Source organism: Saimiri boliviensis, chromosome 1 (genome assembly GCF_048565385.1).
Source record: "Saimiri boliviensis isolate mSaiBol1 chromosome 1, mSaiBol1.pri, whole genome shotgun sequence".
Classification (NCBI taxonomy): domain Eukaryota; kingdom Metazoa; phylum Chordata; class Mammalia; order Primates; family Cebidae; genus Saimiri; species Saimiri boliviensis.
The window spans coordinates 194,114,884-194,133,205 of NC_133449.1; the positions used below are offsets into that span (position 1 = coordinate 194,114,884).

Here is an 18,322-nt window from a genome sequence, read left to right on the forward strand (position 1 = left end):
CAGAGAAGCTTCATCTCATGGCTCGGCATTGTTTGTGAGACAAAGCAACATTTACATCCTGCTATTTCTTTCCCATGGCAATCAAAAGAATTAAAATGCAGTTCAGCCAAGGACTGAGTTTAAAGTGTTTAAATGCACACTATTCTTATAAACATACACTCTATTGTAAATACACATACACAGTTTTTTTTTTTCCACAATATAAACCTTTCAGCAAACAAAATAAATTATACCATACTATTCAGAATATAGCTTGGGTACAAAGTGTTTCTATTAAAAAGCCTGTGACTATAGGCTGGGCTCAGTGGCACACACCTGTAATCCCAGCATTTTGGGAGGTCAAGGCGGGTGAATCACAAGGTCAAGAGATTGAGACCATCCTGGCCAACATGATGAAACCCTGTCTCTACTAAAAATACAGAAATTAGCTGGGTGTGGTGCCAGGCACCTGTAATCCCAGCTATGTAGGAGGCTGAGGCAAGAAAATTGCTTGAAACTCGGAGGTGGAGGTTGCAGTCAGCCAAGATCGTGCAATTACAATCCAGCTTTGGTGACAGAGTGATACTCTGTCTCAAAAAAAAAAAAAAAAAAAAAGGAAAAAAGCCTGCAACTTATTATTCTGAAAATCCTGATCCAAGGATCTACGTTTTTAAAATAGAGTAGATAATATCTACCTGTATTTTCATTCTGCACCTCTAAATTCTACTTAGGATTTTGAAGTCATGGGGTAGCACCCAAATCAAAATAATTTTTTTAATTCATCTAGTTAGATTTTCTTCAATGAAAAAATTACAGAAGATCTTAATTTATGATGAAGTTATGTCCCCATAAACCTATAGTAAGTTGAAAATACATTTAATGCACCAAATATCATAGCTTAGCATAGTGTACCTCAAATGTTCTGAGAACACTTACATTAGCCTCCAGTTGGGCAACATCATCTAACACAAAGCCTATTTTATAAGAAAATGTTGAATATCTCATGCAATTCATGGAATACTACACTGAAAGTGAAAAAAACATAATAGCTCTGTAGGTACTCAAAGTATGGTTACTACTGAATTTATATCACTTTTGTACCACTGTAAAGTAAAAAAATAGTAACTAAAACCATGGTAAGTCAGGGATTGTCTATTGTGAAAGGAGGTGGTAATATGTACCTAGCAGAGAGTTGTTATTTCACTTCTACTAAATCAAGGTAGTAACAATTAAGAATGCATAGCTATAGGCTGGGTGTGGTGGCTCACATCTGTAATCCCAGCACTTTGGGAGACTGGGAGGGGTGAATCACTTGAGCCCAAGAGCTTGAGACCAGCCTGGGCAATATGGCGAAACCCCGTCTCAACTAAAAATACAAAAAATTAGCCTGGCATGGTGGTGCACGGCTGTAATCCAGCTACTCAGGAGGCTGGGGTGGGAGAATCACCTGAGCCCAGGAAGTTAAGGCTGTGATGAGTGAATATGGCACCACTGCACTCCAGGCTGGGTGACAGAGTGAGACCCTGTTTTAAAAACACAAAAACAAATACAAACAACAACCACAACAAACCCAGAATACATAGCTGTGTATCAGGAATTATATACTACATTCCAAGGTCCCATTGGATGTCTGAAACCATGGATAGTGTCATACTCCATAGACACTATGGTTTTTCCTGTACATATGTACTTATTATAAAGTTAATGTATAAATTAGGCACAGTAAGAAATTAACAACAGTAACTAACAATAAAATAGAACAATTATAACAATATATTGTAATTTAAAATATACAAATATGGTATCTCTCTTTGTCCTTCAGAATATCTTATTGTACTGTACTCACCCTATTTGTGATGATGTAAAATGGAAAAATGACTACATGATGGGATGAAGTGAAGGCAATAACACAGGCATTGTGACGTAGGTGGAAAATTCCAGAAGTAAACAACTCATAAATTTCAAATGGTGCACTATTGTGAGTAGTGTGATGAAATCTCTCACCCTCCTGCTTTGGTCCGCCGGATGGCAATGAGTCTCTGCGTAGGCGCCTCGGCTATTAGAGCAACCGTGGCAGTATGGCAGTGCTTGTGTTCAGGTGACCCTTATTGTACCTAATAATGGCTCCAAAACACAGGGTAGTGATGTAAGATTTTCGAACTATAGTTGGCCCCGAGTAACTGAAACTATGAAAAATGAAACTGGGGCTAAGGGAAGACCACTGTACTATACTTCTAGCCGTATACTGTTTATCACTGGTTATATAAAATGGTAACATGTTATTAGCCATTACTGTGGCATGGATTAAGTCAGGTTGTTCGCATAGTAATTTCAAGTTACATGATTCATCCATGTATATGTAAAAGTCCTCCCAAAAGTCTTAGTGAAACTGTAAGATTTAGTACCTTTGGAAGCATAAATGCTACAAATTTTTATATAAAAGTTTCAAACAAACTTTATTTAAAAGTGTAATGACTTACATATATTTTACATTTATACAGCTTTGTTAATTTTGAATAATACTTTATAAAATTTTTAGGTTTTAGTCTCTGGTTGAAGATGGGAAATGTTGACTGAAACAAGAAATTATGTCTTTTAGGACAACTTGCATTTCCAACTTGGGCTTATTAAAATGCTTAGTAAATAACCAGAATTGTGGCTGTGGCCATTACCAAATTTGAAAGAAAAAAGTGGCTTGAAATGAAAGTGCGTTGCAGTTCCAGTAACAAATAACTCTTTTATTTCAGTTTAATTTAGTCAGTAACTTAAAGTTGGAGTTACCATAAAAATATTTTTTTCCTGAATCAATAGGTTATTGTTACAACAAAAATATTTTCTACATAAATACAACAAACCGTCAAAGTTGAGAAATTAACAATGGTAGCATCTAATCTTCAGACTCCGCCCAAGTTTTGCCAATTGTCCCAGTAACATTTGTCTTTTATGGAGAAAGGAACCGGTTCAGGACCATGCATTACATTCAGTTGTCACGTCTCTAAGCTCCTCCAGTCTAAAACTGATCCTCTGTCTTTCCTTGACTTTCATGACTTTAAGACTTTTGGGTATTATTTTTGTGGCATGTCCCTCAATTTGTTCTTTCTTCATTATTAGATTCATGTTATATGTATCTATAACAAGAAGTATAACGAGAGTAATGCTGCAGTTTTGTCATTTCATCTTATTAAATGGAGTAAAATTTCTATTTAACGCGCTGCAATGGAATGTCATTGGAAATGACCACTTGATTAATGTGACATCTGCCAGACTTTTCCACTGTAAATTACTCATTTTGCTTTCATTATTCAGTAGTACTTTGTGGGAAATTACTTTGAAATTATGTAAATACCCTTCCTTATCAAAATTTTAATTGGTTCATTATTTAGCTCATGATTTATTATTTTATTCCTTTACTGCCTTTATTATTATGATTCTCAAAATTTCACAGATTTGGCCAGTGGTGTTCCCTTCAAGCTGGCTTTTGTGCCCATTTGGTATGTCCCTATTTTTTTTTTATTACTTCCTTGCTTTTTGCTTCAAAAGATGTTCCACTTTTAATTGTCCCTTTCCTTTACTGTCCTGGCCCTAAAAGCAGCCATTTTTTCAAGGAACGTTGGTTTTTTTTTAGTGGAGAATGGCATCTAGAAGCCAAGATATGGTCAGTAGCTGTGCTCATTATTAGGGTTGTCTTAGTTTGAGCTGCCATAAAAAAATACCATAGACTGGGTGGTCTAAGAAATAAATATTAATTTCTCACAGTTCTGGAGGCCCAATATCAAGGGGCCGGCAGCTTGGGTTCCTGGTGAGAGTTCTCCTCCTGGCTTGTAGGCAGCTGCCTCCTCTCTCTGTGTTCACATGCTGTTTTTGGTGCACGCACATGGAGGCACAGAAGATAGTCTGGTGTCTGGTCCTCTTCCTGCAAGGGCACTTATCACATCATGTGGGCTCCAACCTTAAGACCTCATCTAAACCTAATTACCTGCAAAGTCCTCACCTCCAAATGCTATTATTAGAGCTTCAACATATGCATTGTTGGGGGATACATTCAGTCCATAACTAGGTGTTCCTGCTGCCACTTCCTCTCAGAGGAAAGCTGGTGTCTCAAGCCATTAGGTTGGTACAAACATAATTTCAGGTTTTGCCATTACTTTTACTCTTTCTTTATCTCTATATAAATAGAGATAGATCTAGATGATGTAGATATAGATATATTAGGCTGCTGTAAAAGTAATTGTGGTTTTTGCCATTAAAAGTAATGGCAAAAAAATGATTTTTATATACAGATAAAGAGCAAAATATATCTATACATATTACAGCTATTTATTGTATACTTTACAGATACTTACAATTCCATCTAGATATTGAAAACCGTGAGTCCACACAAATACTTCCAATTCCATACCAGAACAGTTCTTTCTTATTCCCTCCATTTGAATCTCTGTAACTCCCTTCTCCAACAGTGAGAAGCCTGGTTCCTATGATTATGGATATATTTTCTTGTTTGACTAGTAACCCCATGGTGACCCACCTCTTATATCTGCCTCTCCCCTCCCCATGAGGATGCCCTCCTTACCCTCCCCATGTTCTGATACCTCATACTAGGCCACCTTCCAACATATGGGTGTCCTCCTTACCCCACAAGGACTTGAACTGCCCATTCTGGGTTACCCCCCAGCCCCCATTAGACACCCATCTCACCGTATCTGGGCTCTAAGTCACCATGTCATAATCCCCTCCCCCTCTGTGTGGTGACCCTATTCACCCTCTCTGGGTTCTGACATCCCACTGTGTTCTTCCCTCCTCTGTGTAGATTCTTCCTTTACTCCCCCTTCACTCCACTCAAACTCTTATGCCCCAATTTGGGTCATGGACCACCACGGCTCCCCCTCAGTTCCCAGTGGTTCACCTGCCTACCTTGTTCTCTATCACTTCTAGGACTGACTTATTTATGAAGAAAAGGGAAGAGGAAGAGTCCAAGTAACTCCTAAATATGTGTGTTGTAGAGATTACCTTTGCTAAATCTTGTTGAATTAGAAGAATGAGCCAAAGGCCACATTTGTATGGTTTCAAATGCTGCTAATTGTGCTATACATCATTCTTTGTGTGGGGGAGGCAGTTATATTTACTTGTAAGGAGCCCTTAAGGCTTTGCTTTAAACATGGTAATCCTGTTAGAGTTTGGATGAGAAAAAGATAGCATTTATTGGAGTAAAGAATGGATTAAACAAGAAAAGTAACTAAGAAGAGCTGCCTTTTAAATCTCATCTCACTTCGCTTCTTAATGCATTCCTCAAAATAAATTGCTCTACAGATTAGTCCCAGAGAGCTAAATTACAAAAGATGTTGAACATCACACCACTAAATTCTTTCATTTGCAGTCAACAATGGCGAGTCACAGAAGGGGGATGGACCAAAAAAAAGGGGCATAAGATTGTGAGAAAAAATTTAATTTCTAATTACGAAGTTGGAAAAAATCATGACTCTATTGTACATCTCGTTAATTGTTTTCAGGATGAAAGCTATACAATAAATGGACTGGGTCAGGGAAATTGTTTTATAGTTGGGGTGCTAATAGATAAGCTGTTTTTATTGGTTAATCAAGTATTTATACCACTCAGACAACTCAGTATCACTCCCTCACTTGTTACTACATGATTGCTATCACAGAAACCAATCAACAATTACTTGTTTTTACACTTTGCATAAGGTAAAGCATAATAAAATGCAGTGCTTAAATAACCGGCTTCATCCAAGTAAGAAAAAAGGTATATAATCCATTTTTTCAATATTTACAGGAAAAACTATTAATCAAATATTTAGGCATTTGATTTTGGAGAAACACCTTCAGCACTGTTTAATTACTACAGAAGCTAAGATGCAGCAGAATTCAGTTTAACTTTTAACAGTCTGGAGAGACCAGCCTACATGCTCTTCTGGTGAAATCAGTGGTTCTTGGCCATCACCCAATACCAGGCATCAGAGCCTTCTTGGGCCTGAGTGTCAGTCCCAAAGCACACTTGGGGGACTGAGAGCCTGGTTGGGGTAGCAAGACCAAGGACAGAGTATAAGAACAACCAGGCAGAAGGAAGGCAGAGATTACTGGAAAGAGGAGAAAGGGAAAAGGGAAAGAAGGGAAGAGGGAACTTCAGGGAGAAAAAGCAGAAATGGAAATAGAGGAGAGAGCTATGGTTTGAATGTGTCCCTCCAAGGTCTTGTGTTGAAAACTTAATCCTCAACACAATTTTGAGAGCTGGGACTTTTAAGAGGTGATTAGGTCATGAAGGCACTGCCTTCGTGAATACATTGATGCTGTTATCATGCGAGTGGGTTAGTTGTCTTGGGAGTGGGTTTCTGACAAAAAAAAAAATGAGTCAGTCCTCTTCCCTCTTCCCTGTTCTTTCTCTTGCCCTCATGCCTTCCACCGTGGGATTGCACAGCAAGAAGGCCCTTGTGAGATTCAGGCCCCTCGACCTTGGAATCTCCAGCCTCCAGAATGGTAAGAAACACATCTCTGTTCTTCATAAATTACTCAGTCTAAAGTATTCTGTGACAGTAGCACAAAATGGACTAAAACAGAGAGGAAGAGGAGGAAGAGAAAAGCAGTTGAGAAGACATGTGAAGACAGTTATTGAAAGATGAGATTCATTATCAGAGGAAATATGGGAAATATAGAATGAGTGTTTAAGAAAAAAACAGGAAAGTATCTCACCTACAACACTTTGAAGGCATGCAGTTATTTTATTGCCTAAAATTTACATTTCTAAATTTGCAGAAAAAAATTCTCCGACCTATGACCTGTGGCCAAGGCTGAGTAGCCTGTGCTTTTAGTTTGTCCACATGGTGAAGTCCCACAGCCTCCCCCGACACTCAGGGAGAATTCTCTTGTGACGCAAATATAAAAGCAAACATTTGTATCGTATTTTCATTTATGGCTGCCTTAACTTATACAAGAAATAGGAAAAAAGCCTTAGGTGACATTGCTTAGAACTTATAGAACATCTTTAAAGACTGTTAATTGACATCATACTTCTTAATCTTTACAAATCATCCTGAGGTGGAGATCTATAGGTTTACCTCCATTCTACAAAAATAAAAATAAAAGATTAAATCACATACACAAAGTCTAGAAGAGGAACGATTAGCTTTAGTTGTCTTGTTTAATCAAGCATGAGAAAACTAAACTAATTCCATACATTGAGACTGACGAAAATATATAAAGTAAGTTGGTCCACATTACAAGTAGGTTCAATTTGGCCAAAAGACACCACGTTTCAAACTTAATCCCCTGAGTGCAAAACTGTAAGGATTATGCTCCAGTTAGACTTTTAGTTCTGTTTCCTTCATTTCAAAATTCCTTTTGCCCTAAATAGTAGCTGGTACTTGCTATCATCTTTTGACATCATTATTTTCACTCATCTGCTTCGGCTGAAAGTATGTCCATCCCACAGGTGAATACACAATCAAGAGCTGCAGAGCAGAGCCTTTATCTCCACTGTGGCCTCCAGCCTAAGTGCACTTCCAAGGATCCTACAATCATTTGTCTTTTTGTGACACCATAAAGTTCAGTAACTAGCAATGCATGGTTCAGTGCAGGACGTCCTGTGGGAGAGAGAAACGGGCAGAAGACACACTTCTTGCCTTTAGGGCTCATTCAATTGTCCACTGTTTCTTTTCTCATCTTGCTTTGCTTTGGCTCTTCTGTCTTCTAGTGAATATACTTTTTGAGTGTCTGTTTCTTTATATTATTATGCTATCCTCAATTTTCAATGTCGAAAAACCCTAGGGCTTTGCAAAACTGTTATTTCCCTCAGCAAAGAATGTGCTCCTCATCAATGCCAATGATTTCATATTCCACTGGCTTCACAACGAAATAAGCAAGACTTTCTTAGGTACATTTGTTTTTACATGACATTTAAAGTAAATTCTGTGGGATTGTAGCCTAACATGAAGCGACATCTTTCCCAGAAATACAGCCGCATTGGCAAAATTGTCAGCAATCACCCAACCTCGGGGCCAAATGTAGCAATATGGGAAGAACGACACTCTGATTAATAAATGTGACTGAAACACAAATAAAATGTGTGGTTTTCCAGACTCACAAAGTATTGGAAGACAAAACTGTGAGCAAATTCCATTATAATATGCAAGAGGAGCGCTGAAAAGTAGACCCAACCTATGTGTTTCTCTTTAGCCACTCAGCCATCCTGTCTCTTTGCTTCTTGATTTTCAGATTTTCATTCTTTATTGTCTGTAATTTGGTATGAACTTTGATCCTCTGATCTTCCTCCAACATGTTATTGAAAAGCTGCTGTAGCTGGAAGGACAAAGAGACAGCTGATCAGTGCAATCTAACTTCTCATTTGGACCAAATAAACGTCTAAATGCTAAAGTAGCAACACGATTTTGCAAACTGGTGATGATGAATGAGTAGAGATGTATACTCCTAGATTGTGTGTCCCTGGGGAGACTGTGACTGGACAATGTGATGAACACCACACCTACCCAAAAGAAGCAAATGTGACAGGAAGGTCCATGAAGCAGAAACTATGTCTCATTCATTGTTCTATTCTCAAAGCACACGTTAAGTCTCAACGAATATTTACTGAATGCGTATAGAGTGTTACCTAAGATTTGTCAACAGAGATACAGTGAAACCCCCCACTGTAAATCTCAAAAGAAACTGCTACTTCCAAAGCTCAAAACTGGTACATAATATTTGCATCTTTACAAATGTCATGCTTTACTTGAGAAAACTTAGATAATGGATTCATCCACTGGTAGAATTACCTCACTGGGTCAGGTCAAGCATTCACTCATCAGAACATTTGCTGCAATATTATGGATAAGTCATACTCCAAGTGAATAATAAATTATATTATAAAATATAAATAAGTTAGAAATTTTTTCAGTTTTCATTTTACCAAAACTCTATTTTTGTATCAGTGGATTAGAACTCCAAACACTTGCAGCCCTAAGACATAGCTCACAAAAGCTCACTTAGATCCTAACATATTTGAAATTGCATAGTAATTGGGCTATCAAGCCTAATTGCAATGTAAAAGAAATGTTTTGGAGGAAAGTAAGTTAAAGAGCCAGGAAGAATCCTCCCCGGCTCTTTAATTCCCTGCTCACATCTGCCAGGAGGTGGTAACCACCAACCCTCAACTCCACATCACAGATAGTGTGTCCAGGGCTCCTGTAGCTGTGGGAGGGGAGTGGGGTTGGTGTGTGGGATTATAGGTGGGTCTCGCATGTGCTTGAGAGTATGTCTAGCAGGGGAAGCAAAAATCCAGAGCCAGAGATGTGGAAGGTGTTGGAAAATTGTGGGGAGGGACAGGCCACACAAATCACTTCATTTTCATTTTCCTTTTTAGCATTTATTTTAGATACTACCCTGTGAACTGATGCAGCCTAGCAGCACTGCTGGACATGAATAGTTGTTCACAAGAATATTCATCTTAGTTAATTCATAAAAAAATTGCAATCATTTACTGCTAAATCCATTTTTGCAATTTTGAAAATCTGTCAGTGACTAGAGTTTTGAAACTTTAAAAATTACTAAATTTACAAACCTCGTTTATTCATTCCTTAAAACAACAGCAAAACATCACTAGACTCTGTAGAGGCAAAGGTTGAACCGATGATACACACACACACTGAGTCTTGATTCTCGGAGCTTTTTGTTCCAGTGTGTTCTGGGTGTGGTGCGCTTTTCTTTCCCTTGTCCAGGGAATCCCTGATAAATCAGGTCCTGACAGCTCAGCCTCAGGCAGGCCAAAACTCAAAAAATGATAGTTTCTTCAGGAATTAACACTTCTCCTTCTCTTATAATCACAATGACATGACTGTCACCTTCTCCTTTTTTGTTGTTTTTGCTTAGAATCAAATTTCAGGCTTTTATGACCTACACATATATTTGTTTATTTGCTTAGAGAGAGTTGATTTACCTTTATTTACACAGACCCTTCTTGTTCTTATTAACATAGTTTCAGGCCGTGGTGTTTAATGTTAATCAGTGTTACTGGGATTTAATTTATGTACAATAAACTAGATCTACTTGAACTGTACATGTCAATGAATTTTGACCAATGTGTACCCCTTTTAAATCACAGCCACAATCTACTACATTTCCTCTACCCCGCAAACGGGTCCTCAGGCCCTCTTGCAGTCCATTGCTCTCTGTCCCAGGCAACCACTGATCTGCCCTTTGTCACTATAGATCCATTTGCATTCCCCAGAATGTGATTTGCTTCTGTTACTAAGCATAGTCTCCTTGACATTCATCCATGTTGCTACACAAATTTTAACATTTCACTATAGTATCCCATTGTGTGGATATATTACTTTTCCTTATTCATTCACCTATGGATGGGCATTTAGATGGTTTCTAGTTAATATTTTTTAAAAACTGCCTCTTTTCTGACATGGTCGTGCCACATTACATTCCTCCCTGCTGTATAAAAAAGTCCCAGTTGCTCCATATCTTTGCCACCACTTGGTACCATAACTCTTTCTAATTTTACCTATGCTACTGTAGAGATTGTATTTATATTGTATCCTTGTTTTACTTTCTGTGAATGCATCTTTTTGTAGACACTTGCTTTTGCCAGCTTTGTTTACCTTCTGGTTACAGCCCTTTTGCCTTCCGGAACTACCCCTTCCCCTTCCCGGTGCCTGTGACTGGGGTGGGGCTGTTGCCTAGTGTGGCCACACGACTCTGGCTAGACCAATCAGAGTATTCCATCTCCCCCGACACAGCGATTGCTGCGTCTGACCCAAGTAGGACCAACTGAAGTGCTTTTTACCAGGGCAGGAGCTCCTGAAGCTCTGAGAAAGCATCCTTCCTTCTGCGACTGAGAGTGCTAAAGATTACGTAAGCGGAGAGCTATGCTTCTCTCCACATGGAAAAAGGCTGCCTAATAAATATTTAGCCTAGAGGACAACAAAGCCAGGAAATGGCAAGAATCTAGAACAGACAAAACTAAGATATGATCTCAGTCCTCAGGGAACTCATTATAGTCTCATGAGGTAGACATATTTACCAGTGATTACACTATAATGTAATAAGCACTATGGTAAAACTATATTCATAGGATGACTTGAAAGCATGGGTGAGAAGAGGGTATAAATCAGTTCATTAAAAAGTTCCTAGAATAGGTGGTAGGCACACGATCTTAAAGGATGATTAAGAATTATCCAGTCAGGAACAGGGATGAGGAGTGTTCTCCTGACAGAAGGCAGGGTGTTTCTGAAATTCGGAAAGTGTGAAGCAATGCAATAATTCAAGAAAATGTGTAAGTGGTACAGTATAGCTAGAGGAAAAGTGTTTAGGGGTGTCTGTCCATCTCTCTTGCTTTCTGACACTTGGCGGTGATGTGAGCAAAATGAAGACAAACCGTAAGGCAGGGCCAGATCATGAAGGGCCTCATGTGCTAATCACAAGATTTCAAAATTTCTTCGAGAAACTATGAAAAGCTACTGAAGCTTTGGAACAGGGCAATGACTGGAAGTGACGGCAAAGGTGGGATGAAGGGAAGCCCAGTTTGGAATGGGAACCCTGGGCCAGAGTCCACTGCAGTAATTCAGATGAGAAAGGATGAAATACCACCCTCCATGAACAGGTGATCTCTATTTCAGGAGCAGGATACACTTAAAAACTCCTCTCTCACAGTGATACAGCACCAATAGAAGCATAGAATGTAATGATTCAGATAAGCATATTATTTTTAATTTTAGCAAGTCCCAATTGCATAAAAAGTGGTTTCCGAATTATCATTGTATTTCATAATATTTAAAGTACTTACCTCCTCAATCTGTATATCTGTAGTTATGGCTCTCCCTATTGTATAGATTAGATTAATCAATGATTGTGTTCCATACCTACAAGGCAATAAATGTTAATCAAGGGTGGAAAGAATTTTGCAAGATAAAGCTATATTTTAGACAGCAGATGCATGCCAAGTGTACAGCCCCTATTAATTCCTGTCTTCCAAATCTAAGTAAAAATGTGTATGAACTAGTTTAGCTTTGTCTTTTAACAGAAAATCGTATTAACACTAAGGAAATATTTATAGTTAAATACTTAAATGTATTACACATATCTATTATTTACATCTAACAAGCTCTTGTTAGAAACAACCATTATCTTTTAAAATGAGGTAGTTGGAATACATGTCACATGTTCAAATCAATACAATTTATAAGGGAATAAATAAATATGTAAATGATACTCCTTAAAAAAACAGTAGTTTAAATAGAGGCTCAATTTCAGAACTGCTGACTAAAACCCCCGAACATGTATTTAAAATGTTGCATTTATGCATGCTCTTTTGGAGAGAGGATCCATATCTTCTGATGTTCTCTAAATGTTGGTGATCCTGAAGGCTGAGCACCGTGGCTCTACCTGTGCTTGTTTCAATAGGCACAGTAATGGAAACTTCCCCTCTAGGTTACTGTCCTTGAATATCCAGAAAAAAAAAAAAAAAAAAAATCTTAAAATAGCTGTGAAGTATTGCTATGAAAAAACAGGAGATACTTACCTGCTCAAAGTGTGGCTGTAGTTAAAAAAGTATATAAAAGACTTTTGGGTGCATTAAAAAAGAAAGAAAAATTAAAATAGGGTTATTATAATGGACTGACCAAGAGATGGTTGAATAGTTAACATATACAATTGATTTACTTCAAAAATTTCTACTTGAAATAAAAAATTATGAGAGTTAACTTTGGTATAATATATTAATAAAGATGAGAGAAAATAGTGCTGCTGTTTTTCTAAGTTCCTAGTTGTAACTTACAGTGTCTACCTGAGCAAAGCAAAGAACAATATAATTCTGCATATAATTTAGGCAAGCAAAACTGTTTCTATGAAGAAAGAGGAATATTTCTTAGTTCTCTGTTATAATTGGCCAGCTAGGCAGAAAAAGCCTATAAAATGACTCAAGAAATTTGAGTTTCAAAGAACCCAAATTCCAACCTTAAAAATAAAAATAGAGGCCCCGTGCAGTGGCTCACGCCTGTAATCCCAGCACTTTGGGAGGCCAAGGCAGGCAGATCACATGAGGTTGGGTGTTCGAGACCAGCCTCACTAACATGGAGAGATCCTATCTCTACTACAAATACAAAATTAGCCGGGCGGAGTGGCACATGCCTGTAATCCCAGCTACTCCAGAGGCTGAGGCAGGAGAATCGCTTGAACCTGGGAGGCTGAGGCTGCAGTGAGTTGAGATCGCCCCATTACACTCCAGCCTGGGCAACAAAAGCAAAACTCTGTCTCCAATAAAATAAAATAGAAAACAGAGGAAACCTATCTTTGGTGTTAAATGTGTGAATTTCTGCCAGACACAGGAGAAAGGTTACCCAAGGAGGCAGGACTGGGTTTGATATTACCTTGGACAACTAATAAATTGTAAAAATGAAAAATACCAGATCGTTAGAAGCATTGTTCTGGAGTGTAAATGAGATAATGCTCGTGGAAGCACGTATTAGATTACCTGGCACACCTCATTTCTTCCTGCTCTTGTCAACTTCAAGAGGAGTTACTTTTGAAACAGAGATTATTTATCATTCTTGTTGAGAAAGTAATCTCTTTCAAATATTCCTCAACAAAACTGCATTTCACATAGTTTACCCCCATCAGGGTTCGAATACATTCTCATTAATATAAAGTTAAAAGCCAATATGTGTCAATAGAGTAATCGTTTTTAAAAAGTTGATAACATCTAATGTTAGTGTGGGAACAGTGACTTGGGTACTCCAGTATGGCTCACCTTTCTACTTCTCCCCCTTCTCACATTTCCCCTGCTTCATCTCCCCTACTGTGTCTGATTCCTTGTGGAAAGGATGGTCACGAGTCAAGCATGGGGACACCAAGGCATCTGGCCTGATCCACACCATGGGACCAGGCCCCCCAGTGCTTGGACTCTCTGCTCTGATAACCTCTCACCTTGCTATGCTCCTGTTTAGCCTTTTCAGCTGTGTTCCCCATCATGAAATACAACCAAGTAGAAGTGAAAATGTTTTTAAGCTTAAGTTTTTAAGCTTAAGACTTTAGGGAATATAATAATATGTGGAGAAAGAAAATCAAGTGCTTAGTGAATGAAGAAGGTAAGATTCATTTTGGACAGGTTGAGTTTAAAACTGATCATGCTCTGTATTCTATATTCAAATTAAACTATGGTTTTTCTGTATGCTGTGAAGCCCATTTAACAGAGATGATAAAGGCACAAATAACGCTTCTACCACATCCAATGAAAAGTCACAAAAAAATCTATTGCTTCATCCCTATTTACATAGATAGGATCTATTCATAGCTAGGTGTACCTATTGACTTTTCTGTAACTTGAAAGATAGCTTTATGACCAGTGGAATCTTTGTCATTGGAATAAGTATTCAAGAGATCGTCTTTGGCCCAATAATTAAGTAAATTTTCCCACAGCAACCAGTGCAATGCTCTGTCTATGAGAGTTAGGGTAAAGATCAAGCCAAAAGTTGCTTTATTCAATCAAATATTTCAAAATGTATTTCCAGATTAGGCTTCCTGGGAAGAATTCTGGGCCTGACTGAAAGGGGCAGAGGTTCCTGCACCACTATGGATGATGTACTCAATTCCAACATGTGCCTCCGTGTGGAGATGATGCCTGTGAGCCTGCATGTTATGGTGAGATGTGTGCCCATGAGTGCTCTGAGACAAGGGAGAGACATCTTCAAAACCACAGCATTGTCCACTTCATGCCCAGGGCCAAGCTGGACGTAAGATGGTATTTGTTTGTTTTTGCATTTAGGCAAGCTGCCTCTACCAACCTGTCTCTCACCCTACAGAAGTGAAGCTCAAGATCCCAGCAAGCTACCACCTTACAGGAGGGGCACACAACCCTTCTGCTCATACTCATCCTAACTCTATCTCCCATAGCCAAGACCAAACCAGCAACCAAAAGCTCAACACATTAAAAAAATAAAAACAAAAATGGACCTAAACTAAGAAGATTATTCAAACATTTTTATAAAAGAGCAACTGACTAGGGGCAGAGGAAAGGATGAATAGGCACCGCACAGAGGATTTTTAGGGTAGTGAAAGTGTTCTGTATGATACTACAGTGGTGAATATGCATCATTACACATTAATACATCGAAATCCATAGAATACGCAACAACAAGAGTGAACCCTAATGTAAACTAAGGACTTTGGGTGATAATGATGTGCCTGCTTACATTCATCAATTATAGTACAGCTAAGAGCACATAACAATGTTTCAATCAACAATGGACAGTATGTATGAGGGTGGTCCCATAAGATGAAAAAGGACCCGAAAAATCCCTATTCCTTCACGACGGCACAGTCATTAACATTGTAGCGCAATGCATTACCCTTTCTATGTTTAGATGTATTTAAATACACAAATACTTACCGTTGTGCTACTACTCTTCCGGTATTCAGTAACATGGTGTACAGGTCTGTAATCTAGGAGCAATTGACTATACCATATAGCCCAGGTGTGTGGTAGGCTCTACCATCTAGGTTTGTGCAAGTACAGTTTATGTTGTTCACACAATGACTAAATCACCAATCGAAGCATTTCTCAGAACATATTTCTGTTGTTAATCAACCTGTGACTGTAAATGTAAGGCTTTGATGCAGGATGTTGACAGAGGGGGAGGTTATGCCTGTGTGGGGCAGGGCTATATGGGAACTCTGTCTGCCCAATTTTGCTATGAACTTAAAACTACCCTAAAAAATTAAGTTTATTAATTTTTTAAAAATCAACTGAAAAGCCACCTCATTTATTTAAACATTTTCTGGAATTAAGATAAATAAATCACTTCATAAGATGAACTTTCTAAGTAAAACAAATTTAAAATATTTGAATAAATCTCGGCATCTCAAAATGTTTAAAAGATACATCTTTTTTTTTTTTTTTGAAAAGGGGTTTCACTCTTGTTGCCCAGGCTGGAGTGCAATGGTGCAATCTTGGCTCGCTGCAACCTCTGCCTTCCAGGTTCAAGCGATTCTCTTGCCTCATCCTATTGAGTAGCTGGGATTACAGGCATGCGCCACCATGGCTGGCTAATTTTGCATTTTTAATAGAGACAGGGTTTCTCCATGTTGGTCAGGCTAGTCTCGAACTGCTGACCTCAGGTGATTTGCCCGTCATGGCCTCCCAAAGTGCTGGGATTACAGACGTGAACCACAGAAGATGTAGATGAGGTGTTAGTTAAGATCACATCAAAAGATTAAATATTTTCAGGAGTACTCTCAAAAAATAAATAAGAAGGATGCATCTTCTTACTTAGCAGGAAGTAAATAGCCAGGAATCAGAGCCAGGGGACATGGGTTCTAATTCAAGTTCTTTTATTTACTAAGTATTGAGTTTAAGTTATTTAATTTCTAAGTCTTGGTTATTGGTTGGTAATTATTTTATAAGTGGCCGTGAAAATGTAGTTATTGCATATATAAACACATTATTTTGTTTTTTGTTTTTCAATTTTTTTTGGTAGAAATAGAGTCTTGCTATGTTGCCCAAGCTAGTTTCAAACTCCTGGGCTAAAGTAATCCTCCTGCCTTGGCCTCCCAAAGTGCTGGGATTTTATAGGCATGAGCCACCATGTCCAGACTAAGTATGTTATTTTGAAGAACAACATTATTATGTGTTTTTCGTTCGAAACATGAGATTCTAATACTGCTGAGGGATGTTATCGATTTCATAAAATAGAAATTAACAATATTGAGAAAAAGAAATAAATCATATAGGGACTTGTAATAAAGCAGATACAACATATCATCTCAGTAAGATAATATAATAATGAACATTAAACATTCATTTTGTGGCAATCACTTTAAATAGCACATTATTAAATTATCTTAAAGCCTAATTATCATTATCCTCATTTTATGAATGAGAAAACTGAAGCCTACGTTAAAAATCTTGTTTAAGGTTACACATTTAGCACTTGATTTGATTCCAGTATCTATTGCCTTCACTTTTTGACATACCATGTCTCTAGTGGACACATGAAAAACGAAAAGCGCAATAAATAAAAGGACAAAGGAAAGTGATGAAGAGACACTTTCCATAGTTCTTAAAAAAAGAAACCACCACTTTGCTATACTACTCTAGTTTAGTCTGTCCCCATGCCCCAATTCTAGAATTGACCCCCAGTAGTGTTAACACACTGTCATATGCAGGACAACCTTAGAAACAGGAGATCACCAATGAAGATCACACAAAACTCCTTGACATGCTATTCAAGGCCTGTTATCACTGGTCCTTCTCCCTGACCCTAAACTTACTTTCCCAACTCCTATCTCCTCTCCAGTGCTCTAAGCTCCAGCCAGTTACTTTAATTAGTCCCAAGTCGAGCTCCCAGCTCTGCCTCCAGGTATTTCCTGGTGTTAAGTCCTCCAGGTAGAAGGAGGAGATTTGCATTTGTGCTTGTTCAAATCACATGCACCTCCTTTTCTTCCACTTAAACCCCCAAAGCCCTTGCCATCTCTCCTCCACAGCATTTATCAGATACCAAGTCCTAATCCCTTTACATCCCCAATAACAATTTGAACTGCATCTTGACGTAGAAAAACTAAAACTTTTTATTACCAGGAAGAATCTTAGAATTTATCAAATACATCTAGAAGAAACCAAGACCTAAATGTTAATGAAGGGGTTTTTTAGTTACAGTTCCAAATGAGGAGGTTGGAAAATTGTGTTTCTCCCATCTGTGTTTCTTCTGGAACGACTACTCTACTGGCAAAATTGCACTTTGTTTACATCAGCATATCCCAAGCTGGAGTTTAGAAGAACCATACCTAGAAGATGCTATGTAGTCAAACTGTATGGAAAACTCTAGGTTTCCTTCTGCAGGGCTTCTTGGAGACTTTATAATGCTAAAATACACTGTGAGTTTGCAAAAGTGAGGGTTAAAACAGTTAAACTGATTGAGCTATTGTCTCTGTCTGTCCCAGAAGGCTTATCATCCCCATCTTCATAAGTAGCATCCAGTAGGATGTGCTTGAGAAAAACTTGTTAGTGCTGTCACATTTTAGCAAATTCGGTATAAATACTTTCTACATTTTAATATAAAATTTAATTTGGCATAAGCGTTTTTTACTCAGAATTTTATACTATCTTCATCATTACATGAGGACTAGTGACATACATATTATCATGTCAAATATGTCTAACTAGTGATAATTAAATATTTAGATGTGCAAAAAACTAAGTATTCCTGTGCCATTTTGAGTATAAATAAAATTGTAATTATTAAGTTGAAATTTTATTTCCTTCTAACAATTCATAAATAATGTTATTGTCTATTCAAACAAATCTATTAGCAAAATTGAGCAAGACTGCTGAACA

At 38.0% G+C, this 18,322-nt stretch overlaps 1 protein-coding gene across 1 annotated transcript in view; it reads right to left on the minus strand.

Annotated features, from left to right (window-relative positions):
- Positions 1 to 6,021: 6,021 nt before the first annotated feature.
- LVRN (laeverin) overlaps positions 6,022 to 18,322 on the minus strand; it is a 64,395-nt gene continuing 52,094 nt past the window's right edge. The window contains exons 19-20 of the mRNA XM_003920679.4: positions 11,780 to 11,855; positions 6,022 to 8,289 (exon numbers count right to left, since the gene is read on the minus strand). Coding sequence (XP_003920728.2) covers positions 8,149 to 8,289; positions 11,780 to 11,855 — 217 coding nt within the window. The 3' untranslated portion in view covers positions 6,022 to 8,148. The remainder of the gene's footprint in view (positions 8,290 to 11,779; positions 11,856 to 18,322) is intronic.